Source organism: Netta rufina, assembly GCF_964035555.1.
Source record: "Netta rufina genome assembly, chromosome: 11".
NCBI classification, from domain to species: domain Eukaryota; kingdom Metazoa; phylum Chordata; class Aves; order Anseriformes; family Anatidae; genus Netta; species Netta rufina.
The window spans coordinates 19,595,042-19,622,527 of record NC_140134.1 but is presented as its reverse complement, the minus strand read 5'-3'; the positions used below and the strand labels follow the sequence as shown (position 1 = coordinate 19,622,527).

The 27,486-nt window shown below is 52.2% G+C and overlaps 1 protein-coding gene across 1 annotated transcript in view; it reads left to right on the top strand.

Annotated features, from left to right (window-relative positions):
• The window catches only part of CHSY1 (chondroitin sulfate synthase 1), a 57,875-nt gene that overhangs the window by 4,487 nt on the left and 25,902 nt on the right, over positions 1–27,486 (top strand). Inside the window, exon 2 of the mRNA XM_084293127.1 lies at positions 2,695–3,190. Coding sequence (XP_084149253.1) covers positions 2,695–3,190 — 496 coding nt within the window. The remainder of the gene's footprint in view (positions 1–2,694; positions 3,191–27,486) is intronic.

Sequence of the window (27,486 nt, the reverse complement as noted above, 5' to 3'; positions counted from 1 at the left end):
TTCCAGCGCTGCTCCTAGGCAGGTAACAGAGAGCCTTGCTGTCCTGATTCATGCACATCCTCCCGTTTAACCGAGCAGACTCAGATTACACCAAGGAGATAAGCCTGGGAGCTGCCTGGTTTTTAAATGACCGGCGCAGTGCACGTATTGGCTGTGTTCACAACCTGATATTTTGCTCTGGACAGAGTCGAGCACGGCAGGACCTGAAGCTGGCCGAGGCCACCAGTGGTGACCGCAGGGGAGGTGATCCCTGCAGGAGCCTGGTGGCAGTGACACCAGGGCTGCAATTCCTTAAAACAACTGAGGAGGACCCAGAAATCCACAGGGGGGTTGGGAGGATGCCAGGTTTCTCTCAAAATATTTTATTTTTTTTTATTACTATCATCAAAGGTGGAATTAATTTGCAGATACGTTCTGCAAATCTTCCCTTGGAGAAGCTTTTGACCAGAAGAGCGATATCAGGTGGTGCTTGGAGAGCAGGGCTCTGTCAAGGAGCCCAGCAGGTCAGGTTGCTGCCCATAACCTGAGACAGGGAACCGAGCTAAAGATGGGAGGGCTGGAAGAAATTCAGCCGGTAACACGTGGATCTGCACAATCACTCGTGGCCGAGCCAGGTCTGCCTCTTTGCAGCGTCAGAGACAGCAATTAAAAGCAGCTTTGATCCGAATCCATCCCTACATTTACCAATCCTTGGTCCTGGTGGCGGCTGGGGCCAGAAGGATGTGCTTGCAGCGACCTTAAAATCTGTGGTTCTGCTTCTTTCCCTAGGTGCAGTAACATTTCCTGAACAAGCTGTTCTTTTGGTATTTTTTCCCCAAAAAGGGGATGCACGAGGCAGCGAGCTGTGGCTTGGGCACGAGCTGCTCCTGGGGTTATTTCTGCGCTGGGCTCCTGTTTTAGCGTGAATCTGAACCGTGGACAGGGCCCAAGAAATGATGGGGCCAAACTGGCCCTGGGCCAAGGGGCTCGAGGCAACGGGAGGGCTGGAAATGAAATCTGCCAGGGTTTGGGGACGTCCATGCGTTTTGTTCCCCCTGCGGTGAATGGGGGCTCTGTCCCGGCGATGCTCCAGGGGGTCCCCGGGGGAGGGGAGCTGGGGAGAGAGCTGGGAGGAAATTTAAACCGGGAACCAACAGAGGAGGGGAGGCAAATAAATAGATAAATAAAAGGGAAGGCTGCTCCCGGAGAGCCCCGAAAAGCCCTAAAACTTGGGCTGGCAGAAGACGTCCCACCTTGTCTGTGGCTCCCAGCCCTTATGCAGGCAGATCTCGCAGCGTATCGAGAGCTTTAAAAACGAGGGATTGAAATGGGAAAGCACCAAGAACCGGCTTTTTGGGGAGGAAGCCTGTAAATTTAGATCATGCATTGCTTTGGGAAGAACATTTTTCCACGTAGCCTTTTCATTCAAACCCCACTATTTGTATGCAAGGGGGGGGGGGGGGGGGGGGGTGTCAAAATAAGCAGCGAAACTTCGTCTTGTTTTAGAAGGGGCACTTTTCAGTGCTTTAGCAGAACGTAGCCATAAGCAGGAGCACCAGGCGTTAATTACATCACCGATGATTAAAGGCCTCATCACCTCTGTTGGGAAGTCACAGGGATGTTTCCATTGACTTCACCGTGTGCTCCCGTGGGACGTCGGGACCTCAACTTTTCCAGCGGAGCACTGCCCCTATGAGTAAGAGATCCAGAAGACAAAGCTTTCAGAGTGATTGTATGGCATTCGTTACACAGAGCTGGAGCTGTTCAAGTGTCAGAGTTGATGTTCAGCCCTGATTAAATGCTTCAGCATTTCCCAGGCAAACCCAAGGTTTCATTCTTCGGAAATATTTCTAGATTTCCACCTCGGCGCGGCGGCTAACTCTGTTGAGTTTTGAATTGCACGTGGGTTGCGCTGCCCAAAATCCGCTCTGCTTTTGGCCAGGAAGCTGTGCTGGGAGGCATCTGGTGAAAGCGACAGTGATGCATGGAGGTGCTGTGTCCTTCACCTCCAGAGGGCTTCCACATCGGGCTCTGAATGCAGATGAGACTGAGCAAAGTCACCAAACGTAACTAGAAAATATTCTCCCTTATGGGATTATTGTTACTGGGATTCTCCGGTGGCTGCAAACATCCAGGGGCATTTCCCAAAGCCTTGCAGCACCCGGAGAAGCCGCCCTTTGCTTGCTTTCCCACAGGGTCCTGGCTCTTGACAAGTTCACGTGAAATTTAGTGGCTGTTTGCTCCTTGGAAGTCAGTGCTCCTGAATGGGTATCTGAGCTTTGGGGGTGCTTAGGAGAGGTGTGTGGGGGGATATGATGCTGAAGAGCTCACAGGGAAGCTTTTGAGGCATGAAATCCATTTGTGTGAGTCGTTGGCCTGTCTTGGTTCCCTTTGCTGTTAGACCAACACCAAGTACGTGTAAGAAACCCTGCCCACCCCTCCTGACCTGCTCTTACTGTATTATTTTTTACAGCTACAGCTGCAAAAGCAGTGCTCGGGTGCTTGCCCTGTCAGATTTTTTTGCGTGTTAAGCCAGTTGCTCGGGGTGCAGCGTGAGTGTCCTTGTTTGCACGGCAAAAAAATAACCCTGGGAGGCGTTCAAAAAAGAAAATTTGTGAAGCAGATGAGGCGCAGCTCCGCGTTACCTCTGCTGGGTAGCTCTCTCTGCCTCCGTTTGCATGCTCAATTAGCTCTTGTTGTCTTTTTGCCACCTAGAACCTGGTCCAAAACCATTCCTGGCAAGGTCGAGTTCTTCTCCAGCGAGGGCTCGGACACCTCCATTCCCATCCCCATCGTGCCGCTGCCCGGCGTGGATGACTCTTACCCTCCCCAGAAGAAATCGTTCATGATGCTCAAGTACATGCATGACCACTACCTGGACAAATACGAATGGTTCATGAGAGCCGACGACGACGTTTACATCAAAGGGGACAAACTGGAGAACTTCCTGAGGAGTCTGAACAGCAGCGAGCCCCTTTTCCTCGGCCAGACCGGCCTGGGCACCACGGAGGAGATGGGGAAGCTGGCGCTGGAACCGGGCGAGAATTTCTGCATGGGGGGCCCCGGGGTGATCATGAGCCGGGAGGTGCTGCGCAGGATGGTGCCCCACATCGGCGAGTGCCTGCGGGAGATGTACACCACCCACGAGGACGTGGAGGTGGGGAGATGCGTGCGGAGGTTCGCGGGCGTGCAGTGCGTCTGGTCCTACGAGGTAAGGACGAGGGGGGCGTTTTGGGGGAGGGAGAGGCTGGCAGAAGTGGCTCCGGGGCTTTGCCACCTGATGGTCCCATCATACGTGAACTCAGAAGCAAGGAGGGAAGCATTTAGGCACGCCGGGGTGGTGGGAGGAACGTTGGGTGCTTGTAATGGGTGTCTCCATCTAGACACAAAGGGAACAAACCGAAATCCAAGCGGCCACAGGTCCCTGTGGTCCCACCTGGTCAAGCCGTCCTTATTTAGCTGGTTGTGTCCCAGTGTCAGTGTGGAAAATCGAGGCTCCCGGTGCCCTGTGGCTTGCCGTGGATCAAACGTGCTCCTCTGCACCCTCTGAAGCGAGCCCTGGGTGTTTCCAGACCGTCTGATCGAAAACACCTGCGGGGCTCGAGCTGCGCTTCCTAGCGCTACTCCCAGGCAAAACACTGAGGGTTTCGCTGAGAAAGGAGAGAGGAGGAGAGAGCGGGGGAGAGAGCAAGCAGTTTATTGTTTTATGCCAGCATTTACGGCCAGCAGAAAGCTGCTTTGTGTGACGTGGTGAGGAAGGGAGATGCTCCTGCCTGCATGACGGAGGAGCCGCGGATGCCACCAGGCACTGCTGCTGCTGACTCGCCTTTACCAGCAAGGACTGGTGTTAAACTCCCGGCGTGTTTACTGAATCCTCTGCTCCTGAGAGCTCTCACTTCGTTTCAGTTCACAGTTCGGTGACAGGAAGGCTGCTGTGGAACGGGAAGGAGGGTTCCAGCTGCAGGAATTTATTCCTGGCTGTCGGTCCTGAAGGCTTGCTGGGCTACCAGCACCTGGGCTCTGCTGAGGCTGGCACAGACCCCTTGGAGTCAATCCGACCACGTTTGGGCTTGAAATAACTAAAGATAACACACAACTGCGCTAGGAATAATACCTGACAGAGTGAGGCAGGGCTTTTCCTCAAGATCAGTTTGGTTTGATCAGCCTATGGTCAGTTATCCGTAGCGCTGGGTGCCCCCAAGTGCCGCGGAGCCCTTTTGGGCAAAGAGGTGAGATGCCAGATCCCAGCTGCCTGGGAGGGGAGGAGGACTCCGGGTGGTAAAAGCACGCCTCTTCTGTGAGGAGCAGCCCTGCTCTCACCCAGTCGAGGGTTTTCAGCTGAAAAACCTGTCGTCTTTCTGTTTTTTCGATGTGACCCTCTCCCTGCCCGGGCAATTGGATGAATTGCGCCCAATATTTTATTTAAGATACAGCAGTAGCCGTGCGAAATAACACAGCTGCCCTTACAGCTGTGGGTAGGAGAAGCTGGGGGTAAAAGCGACGTTTTCCATGCCTCGTACGTCCCCAAATGTCAACCAACAGGCGGCTGAGAGTGCGGTGCAAGGTGTTTTGCTTCAGCTTCTGGTGCAGCACCGAGCTGATCTGCACCAGGGCACGGCGCCCGTCACAGCTCCCACCACGGCTGTTCTCGCCGTGGGCGCTGTGCCCGGAGGCATTTTACTCATCTCCACGACTGTCACTGCCCCCTTTCTCTGACTTCGGGAGCCCACAATGTCCTCACTGTGCTGCTCATCTCCACCGCCTCGTTCCCTGGGGTTGTGCCCGAGCGCGGCTCCAGTCCCCGCTCTGTGTCTCTCTGCTCTCAGCAGTCTGCCTCAAAACCCTTTTTTCCCCCTTTTCCTGTGTTTCCTGTCGCTTCGCTGCTCTCCGTGGTGCCTCGCGGAGCACTTCATTAACAGCACTGCTCATTTCAGGGCTCGTGAGGGTTTGTTCGTGCTCTTCCTGCTGTCGGGAGCTTTTCAGTAAGCACAGCAGAAGGAACGGACACCGCGATTCTTCGGGCTTCCTGCTTCACCCCACCCCAGATGAGATGCCAGAAAAATAGCAGGCAGGTTTGGGGGGAGCTGAAACTCTGTGTCCACAGCACATCAGGAGCAGCGGATGGATTTTAGGCTCCTGAGGCCAGGCTTGTAGCTGTGGCCCTACAGGAGACGGGTCAGGGATGAGACAGACCTCTTAAAATGCTCTGTATGGCGAGGGGTTCTCATTGTGAAAACAAAACCGAGGCTGCCTGACAGATAGCTCCGAAACTCAGCCCTCTGCAGAGTGGAGCAGCCAGAGCTGTGGGCTTTGTGCAGCACGCTGGGAGAAAAAGCCATAAAAAAAAAAAAAAAAAAAAAAGAAAAAAGAAAAGGAGCTGTGAAATATTTGAGGGAGCTTCATGGTCTGAGGCAATGCAGAGCGCCGGCCTTTCTCCTGCAGGGGAGGAAAGGCTTGTGCTGAGCCCGCTAGGAAGTGACTCTGCACTTGTAGGGAGTGTTGGTGTTGTGGACGTCTGGTGCTTTTCCTGAGCAGCACTTTACACGTTTAAAGCCTCCTTCGTTTAAAGCCTCCTTCCTTCCTAGCCCGCCCCGGGGGTGCTGGAGGTGCTCTGTGCCCTGCCTGCCTGCCCCGAGGCCGCAGGCCTGGTGGTGACTGCGGGTACCGGGGGGCTCCTGGGAGGAGGGTGGGTTCGAATTAGCGTTTTGGGCGGTCTTTTATCTGCGGTAATTGAGGATAATTGCTGCTCTGAGATCCACTGAGGTTAGGAGAGCCCTTAACGTGCGCCTCGGATCCGCCAAGTACGTCGGCTGCGCCGGGACGTGCTGCTTCTGGAAGGGACCCTCCCTGAGCAAAGCTGAGAGACCGAAATACCTGCCCGATGTGACGGGCAGGCTGTGGCAGCGAGGTACGGCCACGGGGCTCTAATTTTAGAGGTGGTGTTTGCTCAGGAGCAGGGCAGAGAGGTCACAGGAGGGAGCAGCCGGGGTTGGTGAAGCCAAGCTGTGGGCTGGGAGGGTTCGGGATCGGAGGAGAGACCTCAGATCTGCGCCCAGGTCCTGACCAAGCTCTTTCACTTCAGAAAATGATGACCTATTGGAGGAGCAAATATTTCAGAGGGGAAAAACTGACTTGGCACCGCTAGGTCGTCGCTGCCTGACCTCTGAACTCAGGCTGGTGAAGGCTTTTTGGTTACTGTGGGGATCGAGACCTGCCCTGCATCGAGCTCCGAGCACCGTGCCGAGGTCCCTTGAGCCTGGATCTCGGTGACTTTCTGCCAGCCCTGGCTTTGAGAGGGGCAGGCTGGCTGATTCGGGCTTCCCTGCGCCTTGCGAGCTGTGGGTGCAGCTTGGGACTGACCCGTTTTTGTGAGCACAGGGGCAGGGAGCGTGCTTCTGGCCAGCTGGATGTCTCAGAGCAGTGCCTGCGCTGGGGGCTGCGTGATGCTGTAGTGCAGACACCGAGGAGGCTTCCCCCATGAAGCCAGGAAGCAGAAGTAGTGTTTTTTTTTCCCCATTATTGGCTTTTCGAGGTGCTAGGAACCAGGACCCGTCAGCCTGCCGCGTTAGGTGGCTGTCTGGCTTAGCTCTTAGCCTGAGGACAAGCCAGCAAAGGCTAATCCATCCTGGCACGGCAGGATGAAGGCCCCCGTGTAATACCTCATCATCCCACTTGCTTAATTAAGACTCACGGACGGTGTGTGTGGCTGTGAGTTCGTTCAGCCCAGCAGCCGTGGGGACAGGAGGGAGGGGAATCGGAGCCCAGAAGCTGCCCCAGAGGATTTTTCCCTCCTGAGCTGCAGCAGAGCTGCCCCGACCCTGCGGGCTGGGTGCCTGCCTTACGTCCTGGCGGCACAGCGGGAGGAGAAAATCCTTCCTCTGCCCTCAGGAGCTCGCCGACGACTTTGTGCTGTAATCCCGGAGCCGTGGGCGAATCCCACCTGCCTGGAGACCTTGAAAGGGCAACGGGGAAATTCAGCCCCCGTTGTCCTTTTCAGCCCCCGGCTGCTCTTAACCCAGCGGTGCCGCCTCCATCTCTGGTGCTTCCAGCTCTGGCTGCACTGTGCTTGGTGTTTGGGGGAATACTTAGTGTTTTTCTTTTAATTAAAGCGATTAAATTATTGCAAAGAAACACAAGGTGGATCGTTTAAATGGATGGGTAGGATGGGTGTTGGTACGATACCTATCCAAAGCTGCTCCAGACACTGCTTGCAGCCAGCCGTGTGGCATCAACCTGCTTGGGAGGCTTTTCTTAATGCTTTTTGGGGGAAATAACACCCTGTGGGCTGCCTCTGCCTCGACGCTGTGCTCTCAGAGCACTTCCCCGTGCTGGGTGTGCTGGGGCAGCCCCTTCCTGCTGCAGTCACAGGTCTGCTGCTGGGGCAGCTCTCAAAACCAGGGCAGTCCCCGTCTCGGCCCAGGAACTGCTGGTTCCTCTTCTCTTTCCACATTTTCTCCTCCAAAAGCCACCGTCGGTGCCGCCGAGGCGTGCCACGAGGCTCAGCATCAGCTGTGGGATGGCTGCTGCTTTTGGGGTGGCCCTGGAGAAGGTGCAGGAGGGCAGCCTGTGGGTTTCACGCCGGTGTCTGACGGCTCTGCGGGTGCCGTGTGCCATCCTCCTGTGCCCTGTGCCGCAGGAGGATTAATTGCTCAGCATCTGCCTAACCTCATTTCCTGCAGAAACCTCCCCGCCGAAGACCTGCTGCTGTTGTTTCGCCTTCTGAACCCACCCGATTCGGAAAAAAGCACTCGGTTCTACTTTGCTTGGGCTGTTGCACCGTCCTTAATTGATGGCTGAAGTGCTTAAAAGACGTTAGCGCTAATTTCCTGTGTGAAAAGCTTCTCGGGGCTCCTGGCGGTGCCAACTTTCATGGTTATCAGCTGGAGCCCTCTTAAAATCTTGCCAGAAATCCTGCTTGCCTGTAGGGTGGGGATTATCTTCCAACAGAACGACCTCGATGTGGCACCGAGAGGTTGGGAACGGATCTGGGAGGGCCAGGGGGGGACCGACCGGTGGCGATTTCTTCCACCCTGACCTTTTGGGTAGGAAGCCTGGTTGGGGTCCCTGCAGAACCCAAAGTTCAGGGCTGGTTAGCTTTGAAACCCCACTCCTGAAAGTGGGTTTCTGCTGCTGCCCTCAGTGAAAGCACGGCAGGCGTCAGCGATGATCTCAGCCGCGTCTTGAGCGAGTCCAAAATCTCTCTGCAGCAGGCAAGCAGAAGCTGGGGCAGATTTTTATCGGCGGGATGCTCGAGAACGGGTTCAGCCTCATGCTGGGGGCTTGCAGCTTTGCGTGGTGATGGTGGTGGCTTCCGAAAAAAAAGAGGCAAAAGCCTGCGTGTGACTTACAGTGCTGCTGGTGGCCCCGAGTGCTTTTTAAGACCTCTTGGGCTGGAAATCTCTTTATCCACCCACACAACGTCCGTGCTGCACTGCGTGCCGTGACGAGGAGCCCTGTGGATGGAGGAAGGCCCCTGCAGGGAGCTCTTTTTCACCCCCACAGGTTCCCTGTGCCCAGGTAAGCTCTGCAGGCTGCACAGTGCCCTTGGAGCTGAGGCGCTGTGCATCTCGTGATGCCCTGGCGACGTTGCTGGGGCACTTTGTGTCCACTCCACGTGTGGCTGAGAGCACATCGGAGCAGGATGGAGCCCCAGCTGATGGTGCAGGGCTGAGGTGCAGCTCCTGGACCTCGTACTTGAGAGGAATTAGCTTAGAGAGATGGCTGGGAGAAGGCACGACGCGCTCTTGTGTAACCACGCAGCACGGGCAGGGTCGTGCCCGCTGCATCGAAACTCCATCCAAGGCCCCGGGGTTAATCCTCCCTGCTGAATGGCTTTGGGGAGCTCCAGCTGAGAGCTGTATTTTTGTTCTTGGAAGCTGCCTTCGGAAGCATCTGGCACTCTTTGGGGATTAAGCACAGGTTCTTAGGCAGAGGTTAGGATTAGCAAGGCAGGGAGCAGGAGCCTGGTTTGGGCGCAGGCACAGTTCATTGGAAAGCAGGACGAGGGTAGCAGAAGAGCTGCTTGTGGGTCCCGTTGGGCTCCTCTCCTCTTCTCCCTGCTGGCACAAGGAGAGAAACACAGCGAGGAAACACCAAGAAACCCCAACCATGGACTGTGACCATGCTCAGCCCTCGTGGCGGGGTGGCTCGGAGAGGCACGAGGCTGGTGGTGGAAGCTCCTCAGCTCGGTGCCACCGGTGAGAAAAGGGCACTGAGAGTCACAGCGGAGCATTAACGAAGGTTCCTCCGCTCATAAGCCTTCAATGGGCTTAATTACTTGGCAGGAATTTCTTGAAACCTTATTTGAGTTGAAGCTAAATGTTTTGGCTGGTTGTGTCACCGCCGTATTAGCGAGGAATGCAGGAGAGAGTGCTAGTTTGGATTAACTGAGCTGCCTTAATCCTTCGTAGCCGTGCTTTGTAATGTGTTACTGTCTTACAGGGAGAGAAAACATTTGCCCGTGAGACAGCAGAGCTCCCTCCTCAGCGTTTCTGCGTAAGGCAAATGTTCTTTGTCCTTAATAAGGACTAGGAAAGTTCTCAGTAAGCGGGCGTCCAGAATTAATGCTCGTCGTGCACGAGTGCCGGATGGCCAACTGTCTGCATCTCAGCTCTGGCATTTTATAAACCTCTTTCCCACAACGCTCCTCCATTTATGGGTGGGTTGGAAGCCTGACCCCATTTTTCAGTGGTTTCTTACAGCCTTCAGCCCCGATGCTTCCCTAGCAATGGCCTCGTTGGCCTGCAGTGCCTCCAGCATCCAGCGCGCCCACCTCTCGTGTTCGCCGTCCAGGTCAGCAGAAGTTTTGTGTGAGCACGCGTATCTCTGCTGTCCTGACAAGGGGGAAATTTGTTTAACCTTCTCACGGATGATTTGTCAAGAAGCCTCACCCTTACCTTGCCTTACGTGTTTGTTTAACCTTATCACAGCTTACTGAGCTGACGCCCTCGGTTTTATATCCTTCTCCTGCTGAAGGCACTTCCTAACATCTTTGGCCAAGGGGAACTTCATTAAAGACAAAAAAAACAAACCAAAACCCAACCAAGAGACAATAGTGGGTTTCATCCTCACAAAGCAGCAGGGCTTTCGCCTCCCTGCGAATATTACTGAGCTGTGACTTCTCCAGGTTTTGAGCAGAGCGATTTTTCTTTGACTTTTCCACATAATTCTCCCCCTTCTCTGGCTCCTCGGCGTTGAAACCGTGCCGCAGCCTCTGCGAGAGCCCCCTACAGCCGTGTGCCACCTCGCTGCTGTGTTGTGACGGGCCCAGCTGGCAGCAGAGCCACCTCTGATGGCGTGGGATAACGTGAGCAGCCCAGCCCTGACGTCTGCCGCTGGTATCCTCAGCGCCGCGTGTGCTTCTTCGGGGGGAGAAAGCCTCCACGTGGCTCCTTATCTATTCCGGGCCAAAAACAACAAAGAACGAGCCTGGTCCCGGGGCAGGGAACTAGGGTGAAGGTGAAAAGGATACAAAGGTACGAGGCAGGAGATGGGGGGCTGAGCATTGGGATGGCAGGGCTCAGCACCATGGGGACGGATCCCTGCTGCCCCACAGCTCTGCCTGCCCGGTGCCACGCAGCACGGGCTTGGTGCAGGAGGAAGATGAGAGGTAAGGGCAGTGTCACCTCTGTGCCACCACCTCACAGCTCCCCACATCCCCCCACAGGGCTCTGCAGGTCGTGTCTGCATCCCACCATCTGCCCTCGCAGCTCCTGGGGCGGAGGAAGCGTGGAAGCGCGCGGCCCCGCTCGCTCGGCTAGGTGGTCGGGGACAGAAAAGGCCTTGTTCCCCGCCAGCCGGCACAAAGGCTCCTTTGTAGGCGCTTGGTTTACGCCTGCCGAGGTGCCTCAGCCTGCTCGCGGTGGCTCCTGCTGGAGGTATGCAGGCTGCGACGGACAGGGGGGTGTTGTTCGCCCGCTGCCTCCCCGTCCTGCTGAGGGCAGGGAGTTGCTGGGGATGGAGCGGAGCCCTGGGGGCTGTCCCTGTGAAAACAGCACCCGAATCCTCCCCTCACACACCTGGGGACAGACCTGGCCTGAAACACAGCCTGCACCCTCCTTTGGCTTTTAGGCATCTTCCCGGTTTGCCATCTCCTGCCTCCAGTGTTTGGTTTTCTTTGCCTTTTTTTTTTTTTTTTTTTTAACCCCCCCCCCAGGCTAGCTGACAGCCCTGCAGTTCCGTTCCCAAATAGCATTCTCATGCTGTCACCGCTGGCTTTGGGACTCGAAGGAGAGCCTGGGTGGAAAAACAGCCTCTCATCGAATTACCCAGAGATGGGTCTCGTGGGATGAAGGAAGAGCACACAGGAGGGACGTGCCCTGTTCCCCATTAAGCTCTTTGCCTTCCACATTTTCTTGTCCTCCAGCAGCGTGGATAAATATTGAAAACTGGAAGCTGAGCATGGCAAAAGGGGACGTGGGGCTGGTCTGGGGTACGAGCCACCGCCGGGTCGGTGTCCCTCGAGAGCAGCAGCTCTGCCCCAGGGATGTGTGCCCACACTTGCTCTGCCCTCTGGGCACCGTGGTGCTCTCGCTGAAGGTCTCTTGGGCTTTGAAGACACTCGAAGCTTTCCGTAGCCTCTCTCACAAGCAGCTGAGAAATGACTTTTCCACTTCATTTCAGACTGGCTGTCATTCTCAAGCGAGCTCGGAGCAGCGCGGTTTTGACCTCGCTGGCGGGGGAAACTCAGAGGACCCAGATTTCCCAGGACGTTGAGGGAGGATTCTTAGGTCTCGAACCCTGTGCTTCGGCATCAAAGCTCCTGCAAAGCTTCCCGTGCCCCTCGGTGGAAGGAGAGCTCTGCACGGCACGGGGTTATCCCCAGGCACCGGAGGAGGAACCGTCAGGGCAAGGTGGGGAGTCCAGGAGGTCCTGGCCCAGCGTCCTGCAGCCAAACCACACCTTCCCCCCCCTCCTGCCCCAGTCACTTCAATTAAAATTCCACCGTCAGGGCCGGAGCGAGGGGAGGCAGGAGCAGACTTGTTTTCGGGAGGGAGGGCTGAATTTTCTGCCGGAATGGGCCTTTGCTCAGGGTGAGCTCAGGAAATGCTCCCCCCCCGCCACCTCCTCCACCAGCTCGGTGCAGGAAAGCCACAGGTAGAAGTTGCAAAAAATTAATCAGCATCGTCTGCTTCGGTTCCCAGAGGGCATCAAAGGGTGAAGGAATTGAGGATCCCTGCGGGGGCAATGCTGGGGTTCTCCGGGAGCATTTCTGAACCACAGCCCAGGGCAAATTGAAGGCAATTTGTTAATGAAGATGAGGGGAGCTGAGAAAGAGGAGATCCCCCCCCGGTACAGGGAGCAGGGATGGGGAGCAACCTCCTGGAGGTGAAAGGTGGCGAAAACAAAGAGAGCCAGAGCGAAACCCAGGGGGGTCGTGGCGTGGAGGAGTCCGAGCAATTCCAAATATTCTAAACAGAGGTCCCACGGGCAGAGATACGAGGGAACCAAATTCCTCTGGCGTTTGCAATATCGGGCTGGCTGAAGGAGCTGCTCTTGTGCAATGCTCTGCAGGACGGGTCCTGAGCAAACGCTGCTCCTGCTGCAGCTGCAGCTCACAGCAAACTCTTTTGCTTCCAGCCGCCCATGTAAAGCAGGTAGCCGTGGCACGGGTGCTCGTGTGCTCAGCACAGTGACACAAATCGAGGTTGGAGGTGCTGGGGGAGAAGCAGACGTGCAGTTCCTGAGGAAAATATCTCGTTGAGGAGCCTGAAGGTGATGCAGACCTCCACGGCCTCCTAGGTGCAGGCGGTTTCTCCGGTAAGAACGCAGGCGGAGGGGGGCAAAGGCAGGGGAGGACAGAGATGCGCTTTCAGAAAGGAAATCGGTCTCAAAAAAAAAAAAAAAAAGATGCAAACAGCAAAATGTTACAAGGTGTGAGTTGGGGAACAACCTGCTGTTTGCCCTGGCTCTCGCTGTGACACGGCTCTGAGCATCGGAGCCGGATATCGTATCTGATGGGCCGCAGGCATCGCCGTGTTTCCAGGCGTAGAGCTCCCCTGCGTCTGTCTCCCTTAGGCGAGGAGGAAAACCTGCCAAGAAAGCAATGCTCTCCGAGGCTCAGCTGCTTTGGCACGCCCGCAGAACCGTCCTGCCCTACAGGGATGCTGCAGGGACGTGTTCTGGCGTGGCAGCCGAGCCTGGTGGCCAGCACGGATGAAGCACGGAGCAGCCTGCGTCATAGCAGGTATCATTTCATGCCTCATTACCGTGCTAAGCAGTCAGCTCTCCGTTCAGAAACCAGGTCTGAAAGTGACTTCTGGGAGCGTGTTTTCTGCCTGGCCAAGCAGAGGGTGTGCAGTTGGGTTTTGTTTTTCCTCCGGTAGCCAACATAACGTCACTCACTGGTGGCCTTTGTGCCTGTGTCTCTTTGTGTGCTGGGGCAAAGCAGCCGTGTCCAGCTCGGGGTCGGTGCCAGGTTCATCAATATGATGATTATATGCAGAAGAAAGGAGCTGCAGTGGTGTTCTCGTGGTGTTTCAGTGGTAAATAAGAGGGAAATATGGCAATCTCTTCATATTCTGGTTGGGCTGCCCTGGTGGCTGTGCACTGTGCTGGAGAGCCCCCCTTTTCCTGTAACCCTGTGTGCTCATGAGCTCCGTGGTTAGCTAAAGTAAATGCTCCCAGCCTCGTGTGTGCTGGGCTGTACCAGAACCGCTGTCAAATACTCCATACCCCATTTCTGAGCGTTGCTGCATGGACCACGCTGTCATGGTTTTCTTTATTTTTATTTTCAAATCCTGAGAGTGGCTGCAGTCCTTTCCACGCCAGCCTTTGGGAAGCGGCCCGCAGCTATAACTTTGCAACTTGGAAACACCCCTGCAGCCTCAGCCCTGCGCCCCGCACCAGACAATAACGAGCACTGGAAGCTAAACCGAGCCCATTGATATGGTGATGATCAGCACTTTTCTCTTTCTGATTAACATTCAACCTGTGTCTTCTATAAGGTTTCCAGCAAGCCGTGGGATTGTCCGTTCCTCTTCCAGCCAGCTGCCCCGGTGGATTCGAGCCCATCCTGGTCGCTGGCGCCGTGTCCTGGTAGGGCAGTGTCCCTGGTGGCCTGGGATGCAGTTTTGGTGATAAATACGATCCGTTTGGGGTTGTTTTCACTTCCTCAAGTGAACCTGCGACAGGCTGCCAGCAGTCTTGCAGGAAATGCAGAGGGCCGTGAGCTGCAGCCCTGGCTTGGGAAAGCTCCAGGGCCAGGAGATTTTGGGAGAGGCTCGGTAAAACGGGTCTTTGGGGAGCAGTAAGCGAGCCAGAACAGACACAGATGTTTTTAATGGGGTTTTAACATAAATGTAACACAGTTTAGGCAAGCAGCCTGGTAAAGGGAGAGTTTCTTGCTGTAGGGGAGCTTTTATTCCTGGGCAGCCCCTTGGTAAAGCCGGCTGCGCCGGGTCCCCCTGAGCTCTCACCAGCGGGTCCCTGGGGTGGTGGGTAAGCTGTCCTGTGGCCCTCGGCCATAGGAAGGGGTCTGTAAGGCACGAGCCCTTGGCAGTTGTCCTCTGGGGAGTGGGAACTCGGCCGTGCAGGGATGGCAGCCCTCCTGGGTGTGAGGCACAGCGAGGGAAGCTCAGATATCTCAGGAATTAGGTTTGTAAGAGCTGAAAGTGAAGGAAAATGGAAGGGCACACGGAGGGCACTGGGGTATGACCACCCGTGGGTTTTGAGTTCCAAACCAGAGCTGTTGGCAGCACGCAGGGCTTCGGCTGGTGGGCAAATCCAAATCCCAGCATGGAAATGAGGAGACCAGGGGCAAAATAGCATAAGAGGGGGCTAACCCGAGCTTTATTCCTCTCTGCAGTGCAATAACCTTGGTCGATGCAGCTCTGTTGTAGCTCTCACCCACCCAGCAAGCTGCTGGAGGGACCTGCTGGCAGCACCTCGGCTTCCTCCATCAGCACAGCTTGGGATGAGGGCTTTTTCCTTGCCTTTTCTTTCTCTTTTTTTAAACCGATTTCTAGGAAATGCAAGATGAAGTGGTCTTTGTTTGGACCCTCCCCAGCAGACACTTTATCACGCCAGCACAGAGGCAGACTTGTTGCTCGCTGCAGCCCCTGCTGCCTTCACAGCCGGGGAGAGCCGGGCTGCGAGCTCCCCTGAAGCTCTCCAGTGCTAAACCTGCTGCTATCTGAAATCTGGATTTCAGGGGAAATCCTTGTGGCAGAAGGATTTCAGGTTTATTAATTGCTTTAATTTCTCTACCGAGTGGAAGAGGTCTTAAATCATTCCGATAGTGAGGAGTCAGGTCCAGGTAAATTTATATTTAATGAGATAACATTATAATGAAAGCGAACGTTTTAGCTGTACAGAAATGTCTTAGTAAATGCCTTTCACAGTCCTAAAATGGAGTAAAGATTTTTTTTTCCTCTTCGCATTTTTCCTTTTTTTTCTTCCCCCTCTGGGCAGAACCTTGCTGAACACGTCTGGACAGTGAAATGTTCTTTTGTAGGGATGAACTCATGATCTCCGAGGTTACATTTGCTCTGTAAGGTGTTTGCACACAATAAAGCACTTTTATCCGTGACATTTACTGCATTACAGCTGCTGGCTTTAAAAATAGCAGTTCGGGAAGGCTTCATTTCACGTGAAGTGTGCGTGCCCTGAGCTTCCTCTTCAAAATGTCAGCGCCACTTAACGCCTTCCTCGCTGCTGCTGCCCATCCCTTCCCAGGGGTGCTGTGTGGGGTGTCTGGGGGTGCTGTGTGGGGTGTCTGGAGGTGCTGTGTGGGGTAATTGTGAGCTCAGGATCAATTCTTGCTGGTCTGAGCTCGGGATGTGCCCGTGGTACAGGTGTGTGTTGTGCGTGGTACCCCCTTGCTGCAGGGGGTCTCCAGTTTGTAGCTCACTGCAGAAGTTGAGGAGAACTTCACCCAAATAGACGCCAACAAAAGGCTTTTCTCAACACCTCTCTCCCAGCAGGTGCCTGTGCATATTGTCATTATTTTCAGTTCCTCATCTCTGTTCAAGACCATCACCATCAGTACTTTATCTGCACGGAGCAGGTACAGCACAGCAGCACTGCACGTAGTGAGAGGCTGCGTGTCCTTACTGGCTTAAGTCACTCCTCTTCATGCATTTAGTGGCTTTTTTTCCCTCTCTCTTTCTTTTTTTCTTTCTTTCTTACATTTTATAGATAGGTTTTGGCCACTGCTTTTCAAATCGTTCAAATTTCCATCCTCAGTAGCTGAGGCTAGCCACTGAAGCTGTCTTACTTTTAATGCTAGTCAGGACGTCTTTTTTTTATTATTATTTTTTTCTTTCTTCAGTCAAGTCTACAAAGAATACTCTGTTTTATGTGCTTTATATGTATGATTTCTTCTTAAAGGATAACTCATTTCCTCTACTTTAGAGGTATTTTCTTAAATCTGTCACTTCCTGTCTCTTTCTTGGCCGTCTGATTTGCCAGTTTTTTACATTTTTTTTATAACTGTTCCACTCATTAACTTCTCAAATCCGCTGGGAGTTGCATTTTGCCCAGGCGAGGTGAAACTCCCTTTTTATTCTCTGGCAAGAAATATTTGACGATTAATTTAATTGCTAAATTGGCTTCCAAGCAGAAGAAGGCTTGGAAAACTGCAGGGGAATTAATCATTGCCCGTTTAACAGAAGGGACTTGAAAATGTGGAGGCTGCGCTAAAGACGTCACCGAGAGCCGAGGTGCACGGCAGCTAGCAAGCTCGCAGTATTTTATCATGCTTCAGACCTTCTTTGTAATTTCTTGCTGGCTTTCACCACGTTTTTCCACTCGAGGAGCAGAGCGCGCCCTCCCACCAGGAGAGCAGAGCCCTCGGCTGCGGGGCTGAAGCCTTGAAAATTCACGTAAATTCATAAAAATTCACGGAAGGGCACAGAAAGCACGTGCAGGGCTGCCCGCAGACCCAGGTGGGTGGGTGCAGGCACACAGCGGGTCCTCGCCCTGCTTTTCAGATGAGTTACTTCTGAGCAGGATCTCTCCCAAGGCTGAATTCTCCTCTGATGGAAACGCGTGCGACTTGATCAGGTAGCAAGGTTGTGCTGGTCTAAAGAATGGTTTTGTTCAGGGTTTTATTCAAGCAAATGGAGTCCCTTCTTCCAAAGCTTGCAAGGCTGCATCTGAGTTGCAGTGAGCTCAGCTTCATGGGACTCCAAAGGCATTATTACAGCTTCTGTAATTACCCAAAATAGCTGTTCTGTACATCAGGCTGGCAGGACTTTAAAGCCCGGTGTCTTGGGCTTCTGCAGGACTGGGCTCCAGCACCGAGTCTCCCAGTATCTAGCTGGGAATCTCCCCTGGAAATGCACAGAGCACACCCTAAATATCGTGTGTGGGGTTGGGTGTCAAGCTGCAGAATGTCTGATTTGATTAATTATATAGGATCTGCTCTTGGTAGCAGATGTCAATGATGTCTTGCATTGACTGTGACTTGGGAAGGACTTAAAATTCAGTGCTCAGAGAGGCAGGAGAAGCAATTTCGTTATGGGCTTAGTTACCTGTTCTGCCCGCTGTCCCCATCAGCGGGGGAGAGCTGAGCACTGCCGTGGCACCGGTGGGATATTAGATTTGATGTTTGGAGGTTAAATTAAATGGGGAAAAAGGAATGAGAAGTCAGAGCTGTGAAAAATAGTCTTACGTAGATAAAACCACTGAAGTTACTCTGTACATTAATAAATACCGTTGCTTATAAAAAGCACACGTGATATAAAAGTCCCCAAGATGACAGTGATTTGACAAATACAACCCTGCAAGCCCTGGGTAAATACACGGATAAGATTTTCCACACTGTTTGCCATGCATTCATCCAGACATGCAAATATTGAACCTTGTTTCCGCAGTGCAGGAAGTTATTTGTGAAGTGCAAGCACCTCGCGTTCGTATCCGCATTGCGCTGCTGACCTGAGCACACACCTGTCCTCTGAAAGCCCTTTTTGTGGTTTCCCGATCCCCGACTGCAAATAATCCAGTTCCTCTCATCAGTTTCAATTATTTTCGCACGTGTTGCTCGGTAAATGTTGGTTTTCTGAGAACTGCAGTCACTTTTCCATTGTTCAGGCAGCAATTTAGCAGAGCCAAACAGTCGATTTTTAGGTGTGTGAGGTGTTGCAAGGCAGGTGTAAGTGGAAATCCAGCTCCAGCCCATCCTGGACACCCGACAGCCTCGGTGCTTACACAATTAACGAAGGTAGCAGGTACCTGTGCACATTGCCATGGAAGCTGAGGTTTCCACGAGCTGTGTGACGGGCATTAATTGTCTGCACAGAGGACAGAAATACCCCGCTGGTGCACTGTGCCGGGCTCTGACCTATAAATGGGAAAAGTAACGGAGAAAGCAATTATGCAGTGAAATCGAAATTTCCGAAAGGGAATGAAGCAGAGTGTGGATTTGTAATAGGAGGGAGTAATGGGACTTCAGGTCATGTCTGCAAACTTTACCTTTCTCCTCCCTCCTACTCTTCAGGGAGAGCCTAAGGCCTCCTCTCTGCCAGCCCTGTAAGTGCCAGCTCTGGACATTTTGTGCACCCAACCACCAATGTCACCACCAAATCCCGTCCCCAAGCACCACATCCAACCTTTCCTTGAACACCCCCAGGGACGGTGACACCACCACCTCCCTGGGCGACCCGTCCCAATGCCCTTTCTCTTCCCACCCAAACGGGGAACAGCCCGGGTCATTTGCCTTTCTGATCCTCAACCACGGGGACGAGGAAGGCCCCTTAAAGGTTTTGTTGGTGTTGGGGTGCCCGACCTAGCACACATCTCTGGAGGGCTTTTCTGCCTCTGATGCTGTACGAAATATCTCATTTTTAGAGCTGGAAGCGTTTCTGAGGAGGACAGACTGCTGGGGGTGGTTCCAGGGCTGAGCTCGGCCCTGCTCGTTCTGGTTGTGGAGTGGGTTTTGGTTTGTTTCTCATGTACAATAAGAGGAGGATTTGGCAGCTCATCGTATCTGTTAAAATTGCTGTTAGAGGGGTGAATATTTAAGCTGAAGGCTTTCTTTGGTCAAAACTGGTTTTTAAAGGTGAACAGCTTCGGAGTTCATAGATTGCCTTGGGTTGGGAGGGACCTTAAGGGTCATCTGGTTCCAAGCCCTTAAAAAGCTGTGTCCCCCTAAAGAGCTGAGTCCCAAAAAATTGTTGCTAATAGTTATTTTTGTGGTTGGAGCGTATTTTTAGAGTATTGAATTGATTATGTCCTTCTTCCTTCGCCTGTAGCCTTTAAAATAAGTGGTATTAGTTTGTCTTATACAAAGGTAAAAAGCCAAAAAAAAAAAAAAAGAAAAAAAAACACAAATACTTGCAGTCCCACAGGCTTCTGGAAATGCTGGAGCTTTAAGGACAGAATGAAACGACTCCTTAGCCTTTTTTCCATCCAGGATTATAGCTCCTGCAACGGAATCGGGCATGAAAAGGGATCAGTGCAGCAATGCTTCGTCCCTTCTCTATCTCAAGCTCAAAGATAAGCGTGTTTATGCTTGAACATGACGACACTACGGAAAATAATTGCTGATCTGATTAGCTCGACTGAGAAGGAGCTCGGCTTCCTGTGCTTTATGGGTGTTCCTCTGCCCGGGGCGGCGAGGGAAGGCTGTGCTGCCGAGGCTCCTGCCTCATTCCCATTCTGCAGCAAGCCGAGCATCCGACAAGTTGGGGCAGCAGACAAAAGGCAGGCCAGCAAATTCGGGTGTTTGAGCAAACGGGGAGCTGGAAGTCATAAAAGCTGAGCAGGACAGGCTTCTGAATATCTTTAGGAAAACCCAATGTGCTTTTTTTTAAACATATTTCTTGGTTTTGTTGTTGTTTTCTCTGTTTGTTTTTTTTTTCCATGCGAAAGTGGATTTTTATTTTCACCTCTTTTTTCTTTTAATCCAGGCACTCAGAAAACCTGAGATTGAAATTGGCTTGTATTGATGGCTAGATAGAGCTGAGAAGCAGACAACTGGAATTTCTCTCTCAGAAAGCAAGTATTCAGTTAACTCAGTAAATCCCCCTGTGACACTTTAATCCTAAGCCGGAGCGTGAAGTCTCATGCAATGAAACAAATGTCCACACCATTAAGGAGGACTCTCAGAAGCCTCTTTTAGCTGCTGGAAACGAAGCCATGCTAACATGCTGTTCGTTCCCTGAATGTTTCCCAGTTGCAGGCCTTAATGGGCGAATCCATTACCTCTCAGCACAGCTGTGATTACAAACGGCAGCCTTGCTGAGCCAGCGGCGTGCGGAGCTCCCCGAGATCACACAGCAGTGCGATGCGATGTCTGTCCTCTCCTAACTTCTGCCACAGCTGAAAGGCAAAGCTTTGGGCAGCGAAGGGCAACGTCCACACAGAGCACTAAACACCCACGTGTGTTTTATTACAGGAGCCTTTTTTTTTCCCATTGTATCCTTGGACTCCCAGTGCTCTAAATAATTGTTGCAGTGGGTGCTTTGGTCAAAGCGAGTGCTGAGAAATGTCTCCACAGGGTCAAGCTTAGGAAAATCACTCGTTCTGTATCTGGGCTCTGTATTTGCAAGTAGCAGTGTGTTTGTTCTCGGTGTATTCAGCCTGCAAGACCTCCACAGAAAGGGTAAAACGTGATGGAAGGAGCTGTGTTTGCTTGATCAGATGCCATCTGCTTATCAGCAGGCTCATCTGGAGCCCCCTTTCCTCTGCGTGTCGGTTCCAGGTGTGTGTTGGGTCTGCAGACACCGCTGCCCTCTGATGCTGAGCTGTTCCCTCATCTCCTGCCTCGTGCTCTCTGCTCTGCCTGTACTTGCCCGTTGCCTGTCGCCTTATTTTGTGCTGTAAATTTTGGAGGTCAGAGAGAGGTTGGGGTTTTTTAGTATTATTTTTTGTTGCTCCGCGTTCACTTTGTTCCCAAGCCTGATGGGTTCTCACCTGGGGTAAGAGAGAGCCCTAAGCCATCCCCAGCCTATAAATCATAAACAGAATTGTCTTTAACTTGCAGATTTCGAGCAAATCTTTCTTGGGGTAGCACTGGAGGTGGGGCTGAGGGCTGAGGTTGGTTGTCTGACAAGTGTGAAGTTCTCACAGCTGTCTGGCGAGGCTGCTTGCATCCTGCAAAGTCCTCAATGTACAGCTGGCTCCGACTCTGAGGTAGTAATGTATCTTTTGACACGTTCTTCTCTTTGTTTCCCTTTTTCTGTTGTATTTGGTATCATCCTTCTCTGATTCCAGCACGTGATCTCGGGTCCTCCCCGCAGACAACGAAATCGGCTCCGGGCAGCAGCCTTTCCTCTGAATATTTTGGCAAATCTTTGCCCAGAACCTGTTTTGGAGCCTCGACCTCGTCGTTTAGTTTTACTCTTTGGAAAAGATTGTTCATAAAATGCTGGGGACACTCATATGGATCTGTCCCAGGAGTATTGCATGCTACAGAAATGTCAAATTATTCCAGACACTTACCAGGAAAAAAACCTTTGGAAATAGAAATGTCCATAATAGGGTATGTGCACAGAGATCCCTGCAGGGTGTGTGTTTCAGAGACACTTGTCTCTGCTGTTAATACCAGAGCAAAAGACCACAGGCATCTATTTAAGGTTTTTTTTTTTCATTATTATTATGGGGTAGAGAAAAAAAAATAATATGGTTTAATACACTACTGAAATTCCAGTCAAATGCAGAATCGACCTCTCTCATTTAGGTGCCGGATTAGCCAGTCAGCCCTCATTTTGGACTTGCTTTTTGCTCCCTTTTTTTAAGGGAGGAGCAGGGAAGCTGCTGTTTAAACCATCTCAGTCTTTTATTTACGGTTCTCTTCCAAGCCTTTAGCAGCGCTGAGTCGCGGTGCGGCGTGGCTTCACCCTGCGCTTCACCCTCGCTGTTGGGTCCTCCCGAAACTCCCCTGAGTGAGGAGCCCCCGAGCTCAGCCCCTCCGAAGATCTCCTGCCATCAGAGGTGTCGTTTCCTAGAGCCACATCTGGGAGAGCTGCTGGCACGCAGACGGGCCGGGTGCCTCCCTGGGCAGCCGCCTGCCTCCGGCTTGGAAGCCGAAGCTGCCGCTTGGCAGGGAGACCGGGCTGGCTTCTGAGAACTGCAGGGGTGTGAGAGCAGCCACGAGGATGGGCTCAGCTCTGGCTTTCCTCCCCTGTCCCTCAGCTGTAGCTTGCCGTGGTCTCTGCTCCTCCGGCTGAGACAGCACGGAGGCCAGCTGTCAGTGCTGTCTTTTTTTTGGTGTTTTTCTCCTCATCTCGCGGCTCGAGCTGTCCAGCCGTGCCCCGGTGGCGGGGATCTCCTGACACTGCTGACATTCGGCTTCCTGGCCTAAAGTGACCAAATCCCAGGATTAATTTTCCAGGAGGGTGTGTCAGCATCGTGTCTTTGATGGCAGCTGTATCCTGCATCCCCAGCCAGTGAATGTGAGATTGGTGAGGAACCTCGTGAGCAGCTGTCTGCCACCAGCTGCTCTTGCTGCTGCCGAGATCCAAAGTGGTTCATTTAGAAAACCAGGTTGGCCTGCTGAGATCTTCACAGCCTTGAGCTCAGCTCAGCTCTGCAACATTTGCAGAGAGAGAGTCTGAAGGAACGAGCATCTCCCGTGCTGCTGAGCTGAGCACTTGGTGGTCCCCCACATGAGCAGCCTGGGGCTCCTCTAGTCCAGGAGGTGCCTGTGCAGGACATCAGGATGGAGATTATGGTGATGCAGAGGTCAGTGAGAGATGTCACTGTATGCTTTCCATGCACAGATTTAAGTTACCTCATCATATTAAAAAAAAAAAAGCCTTGCAGACCTTTTGGTACATTCCAGTGCATTCTCCGAAGGTGCATTCATCATCTAACAAAGCAACGGTGAAGCCTTGACAGTTTGAGGATACAAATGAAGTGAGGTTTGGAGGAGGAGCAGCCAACTCCCCTAATTTTTCTGATATTATTTAGTCTGAGCAGAGAGGTTTTCAGGCCAACAGCCCTTCTTCAGGCTGGAAAAGGCAACTTAGATGCGGAAAGCTTGTCCGTCTCTTCACCACCCCCCCGCCCCTCCGCTCCTTGTTTGTATCAGTTGGTCTAATAAAAGATCTTACATCTCCTGAGAAATGTTTCCTCGCTAAACATTTAAACATACTGGCTTGGATTTGTCAAAACTGTCTCGGCGAATTAGGCAGGTTTCCATAACACTCCTGAGTGGCGTCTAGAATCAGGAGGATGGATCTGGGAGCGCCGCTCAGCTTTTAAAAAGTGGGTGGTAAAGCGTGATGGACAATACAGCAGCCTTTAATGTTTTAGTTATTGAAAGCCAGCGTCTCTTTAAACAGTCCTGCAGCAGATGTTTGCTCTGCTTTTTTCCCTTTTAATGCAGCTGGGCTTTTTGGTTACTGGAGCCTCTGCTGCTTTATCATCCAGCGTTAACTGCAGCTCTTGTTACGCCTTCCTGCAGAAATCCTTGCTTTATTTATTGATGGCCACCTAGCTCACCCAGCTCTCTCCTTTCCATGAGATAACCCCGTGTTCCTGTCCTTTGGAAGCACTGGGACCGGGGCTCGGCCACCAGCTCCTAAGGTAACGCAGCACAAGTGTGTTTTACCTCGCCTGCTTTACGAGGTGCTGTGCCCTGGTCAGCACTGGGTGCCAGCAGGCTTCATAATCCCTCCAGAGCAGATACAGCAATAAAACATCTCCCGAAGTCTCACGGGCATGCTGCAGGGGAGGTGAGTGCAGCCTCCAGCATCGATCCGTCCCCGTGTCACTGGCAGGGAGCAGTGCTGTGCCGAGGTGTCAGGCGCACACAAATCAGGTGAAATGCTCCAGTGCTTGGCTATTGGTTTTCCTAATATTAGCTGGCAATTCGTATTCTTGACCACTGTTTCTCAAGTACTTCTGCAGGTGGGTCTCGAGTGCTTTTTTTGACGACTGTGAAGCCATTAACATTCTCCTGACAAATTCTGCCCTTTACAGCAAAATGTGTTTGGTCGTATTCAGCACGTGCAGGGAAGGGAGAAGGCAGGCAGGCTGCTGCAGCTCTGGGTCCGTTCCCTTCCACGAATGCACTGCAGAGAATTAAGCAAGGAGCTGCTTCTTGCTCTTGCTTCTCTTCTTTTTTATCCCAACGAGCAATGTTTGTCATCCTGACGCTGTACCAGAATCTGCAGAGGATGAGGCAGCTCAGCTGATTTTTTTTTCTTTTTTCTTTTTTTAAACTGCTGAACGAAGGCATGGATTAGCTGGCTCTGGCTCTCCAGTATTCGCAGAGGTCTGCCTTTCAAGCGCACGGTGGTCTCCTTTTAAGTGGCCTTGCTGCTTTTTAAAATTACGCCGAAACTTTTGCAGCCCATTGACAGATCTGAGCTCTTTTTTTTCTAACTGGTAAGCAAGGGGCAGTACCAAAGGGTTTGTGCTTGGCAGGTCAGAAAGTTGGGGCAGCTGATTTCTGTCGTGCTGCTTGCGCAGGCTTTTCAGGTGCTGTTGCTTTCAGAGAATCATCTAGGTGGAAAAGACCTTCAAGGGGACTTGAAGAATTGGTTTTAGCCGTACATCTCTGGTACACAGCGGATTTGTTCAGTCCCCAGATCCTGTAGGAGCACACGTAAAAATATCACAGGGACATAGCTGCTGCCCCTGTGCTTTCCAGTTCCACACAGGCTTACAGGTTAAGTACAAAAACCTTTGCAAACTCTGTCCAGTGTCTCTGGGAAAAATATAAATTCAGTAGATTGGACTGAGTGGGGCAAATACCTGTCTGAAGATAGAAGCTAACAGATTCTCCCCAAAGGAGCTCATTCTCTTAGACACGTAGGCAGAGCAGGGAGATTTTTCACGGGAATCGGAGAGCCTTCTGGCTGCGAGCTCTTTCCTCTGAAGTCATGGTGTGGTTTTGGGAGAGGACAGAGGGCTCAGCCCGCAGCTTCTGAGCCTCTTGACCCGGAGGGATGGGTAGGACCGTCGCTCCTCCTCTGCAGAGGCAGGTTTCTCTTTCTGCTTGGATAGCTTTGCCATTTTTCGAGCCCCTGAACTTCTCAGAAAGAAACGACTGTAGGAGTTCAGTGGAAATGGCAAATGTAATGGTTTCTAAAACAGACCAGCGTCTCTTTTCTTCACATCCTACCCTCTGTGGAGGTTTCCTGCTGGTACTGTTGATGACATTTATAGCTGTTGCTAACAGGGGAAGGGCAAAAAAAAAAGAGACTTGTTATTTTTGCTGTCATAGCAGTACTCAGAGCACCAACTTTGGGAAATTGGAGCCGGAGAGCTCTCTTATTAGCTATTAGTCTTCCCGTCCTTTCCATGCACGCTCCCCCAAACTTCTTTGCAGTGTTTTGTGATGTGTTCTCCACCTCTGAGCTGCCTGTGAAGGCACCAGGAGTGCTGTGCTCGTCCCCCACAGGGGAGGTATTCCCAAATGTTTCAGCCTGGAAGAGCTGGGACCAACCGGTGAGGCAGGGAGTAAGTGTGGGAAGCTGAGAAAGGCGGCATTTGGAGCACAGATCTCTTTAAAAGAAAAAAAAAAAAAAAAAGAGAGAATTGGCAGGGAAACAAAGGCTGAAGATCACAGCTCTTGCATGGAGTGGTGAAATCTGCAGGCTCTCTGGAAATAATGGGCTTTAGGGGGAGACTTGTTCTAGCACCAAGCCCCCATCTTCCTGATGGCCGGGGCTGAAAATGACTCTCATTTTCAGTCACCTGTTGCCGTATTGCAGCACTTGGGTAGGATTTAATCACACGAAAAGCAGTTGCTTTTCCCTGCATCTTGCTTTAAAGAGAGCTACAAGAGACGTGGGCAGAGCCACGTGTGCCCAGCTCTGCAGGGCCGGCACAGACGTTGCCGCGCGCGCCCCCGGTGCTTTGGGCATCGCTGCCGAGGGCACAGCATCCCTGCGGGCTCTGGCTCCTGTGGCACGGTGAGGTTTTTGAGGTTTGCTGTTCAGCAGGCGTGCTGTGAGGCAGTGGTCCAGAGCGGAAGGCCGACGTCTCTCATCTCTGTCAAATCCGGTTTGAAACTCGGCCCGACGCCTCCCTGCTTGCCGCGACTTGGTGCGGGGCCAAACTTTGGCTTTACTCAGAGGAACCCTGCCGAATTTGGAAGCGAATTTGGTGGCGTCCCCATCGTTTCTGTAGCTACCCTGAGAGTGCTCTGTATCGATGGCTTCTGTTTCCTAAAATCTGTAGTGAAGGTGGTGCTGGAGGCGTGCAGAAACCTTAAGGGGGCTTTGCTGTTACTTTGGAAAGGTGTTGGGGGTGCTCCTGGGTTGGAGCTTGCTTGGTCCTCCAGACAACACAGTTTCCTCAGGGGTCTCAAAGATACAAAAGCCCTTCTTTTTTTTTTTTTCATTGTTTGTTTTTAATTGGCAGTTGCTGTCTTTTTTTTTTTTTTTTTTTAATGATTTTTAAATTACCTTTAGCGCGTTGCAGTGGCAAACTGTTAGCACTTCTCCCCTCGTGGTTTCTTCCAGAGTCCTTGCTTTGTTCATGCTTTAAATATTAATATAAGGATTAATTCCTATGGTAACGCCGTGAAAGTCTTTCTTGGTAATTATTAAAGGTAATACTTCTGTTTTTTTCTCTGTGCTGCTCCTGAACTTCTCCCTAATCTCCTTTGAATAAAACTGAAGGTTGCTACCGAGACCCTCCCAGGATCAGGGGGTGGGGGAAGCAGTGACCCAGCTTGAAAATTCGGTTCTTGCCAGTTTTCAGCCCAAATCCTTCCAGCACTATGAAGGAAAAATGATCGATTTTGTGTTGTGGACACAGAGGAATAATTTCTGTGTTTGGGCTTTACGAGGATTTATTGGCATGCGTTTACAAGAGGTTAAGGCTTTGACAGAGGGAACTTTTATTGAAAGGAAAAGGAGCGTGTGGTAGCTTGTCTGGCTTCCCTTCCCAATTACATTTCGGTAAAATTAACTTGATTTCCTCTTCCCCTTTTAATTATGTTACACATGCAGCTGGAAATCAAATAATAGGCATGTGCAGCTCAATGTCACCCCTGGGAAAGCTGCTCCTGGATTTCCTATCGGGGCCAGCGTGGTGCTCTGCGCTCCAGCTGAAGGAGCCCAGCAGCTCAGTCGTAGCAGCCCGTGCCTGAAATCTTCTGTGCCCTCAAGTTGAGATATCTTGGGCAAAAAAAAACGTGATTTACTGACCGGTGTAACAGAAGGGCTGCTGCTTCGCCCAATTTTACAGTTTGCCTGGGAGCAGGGAGCCATCTTTTTGTGCAGAGAGAACACAAATCTAATCTAGGACAATTTTAAAGCCGCTTGTGGGTGTTGTTTTTTTTTTATATGAGGTCTCAAGCTTCGGTTTGACTGGTCCACTCCTTGTTACCTTGCTGTTGGCTTTAAATCCGAAAGCAAGACTTGCTGTGCTAGCACTATCACTGCCTGCTGATTTACAGCGTTTCCTCATTGCGCTCCTTGTGGTTCAAGGTCTGTTTAATTACGCCGATTACGACGTTAACACCAACGTTCTTATCCTTATCTGCTCTGAGCTTTGTCCTTTCGGGGTTTTTGCACCTGCACTGGGACTCGGTCCTGTGCCAGGCTCCCTGGCACGAAACGTGGATGCACTGCAGTGAGTCCTGTGATGGGTGCCAAGAAAGGC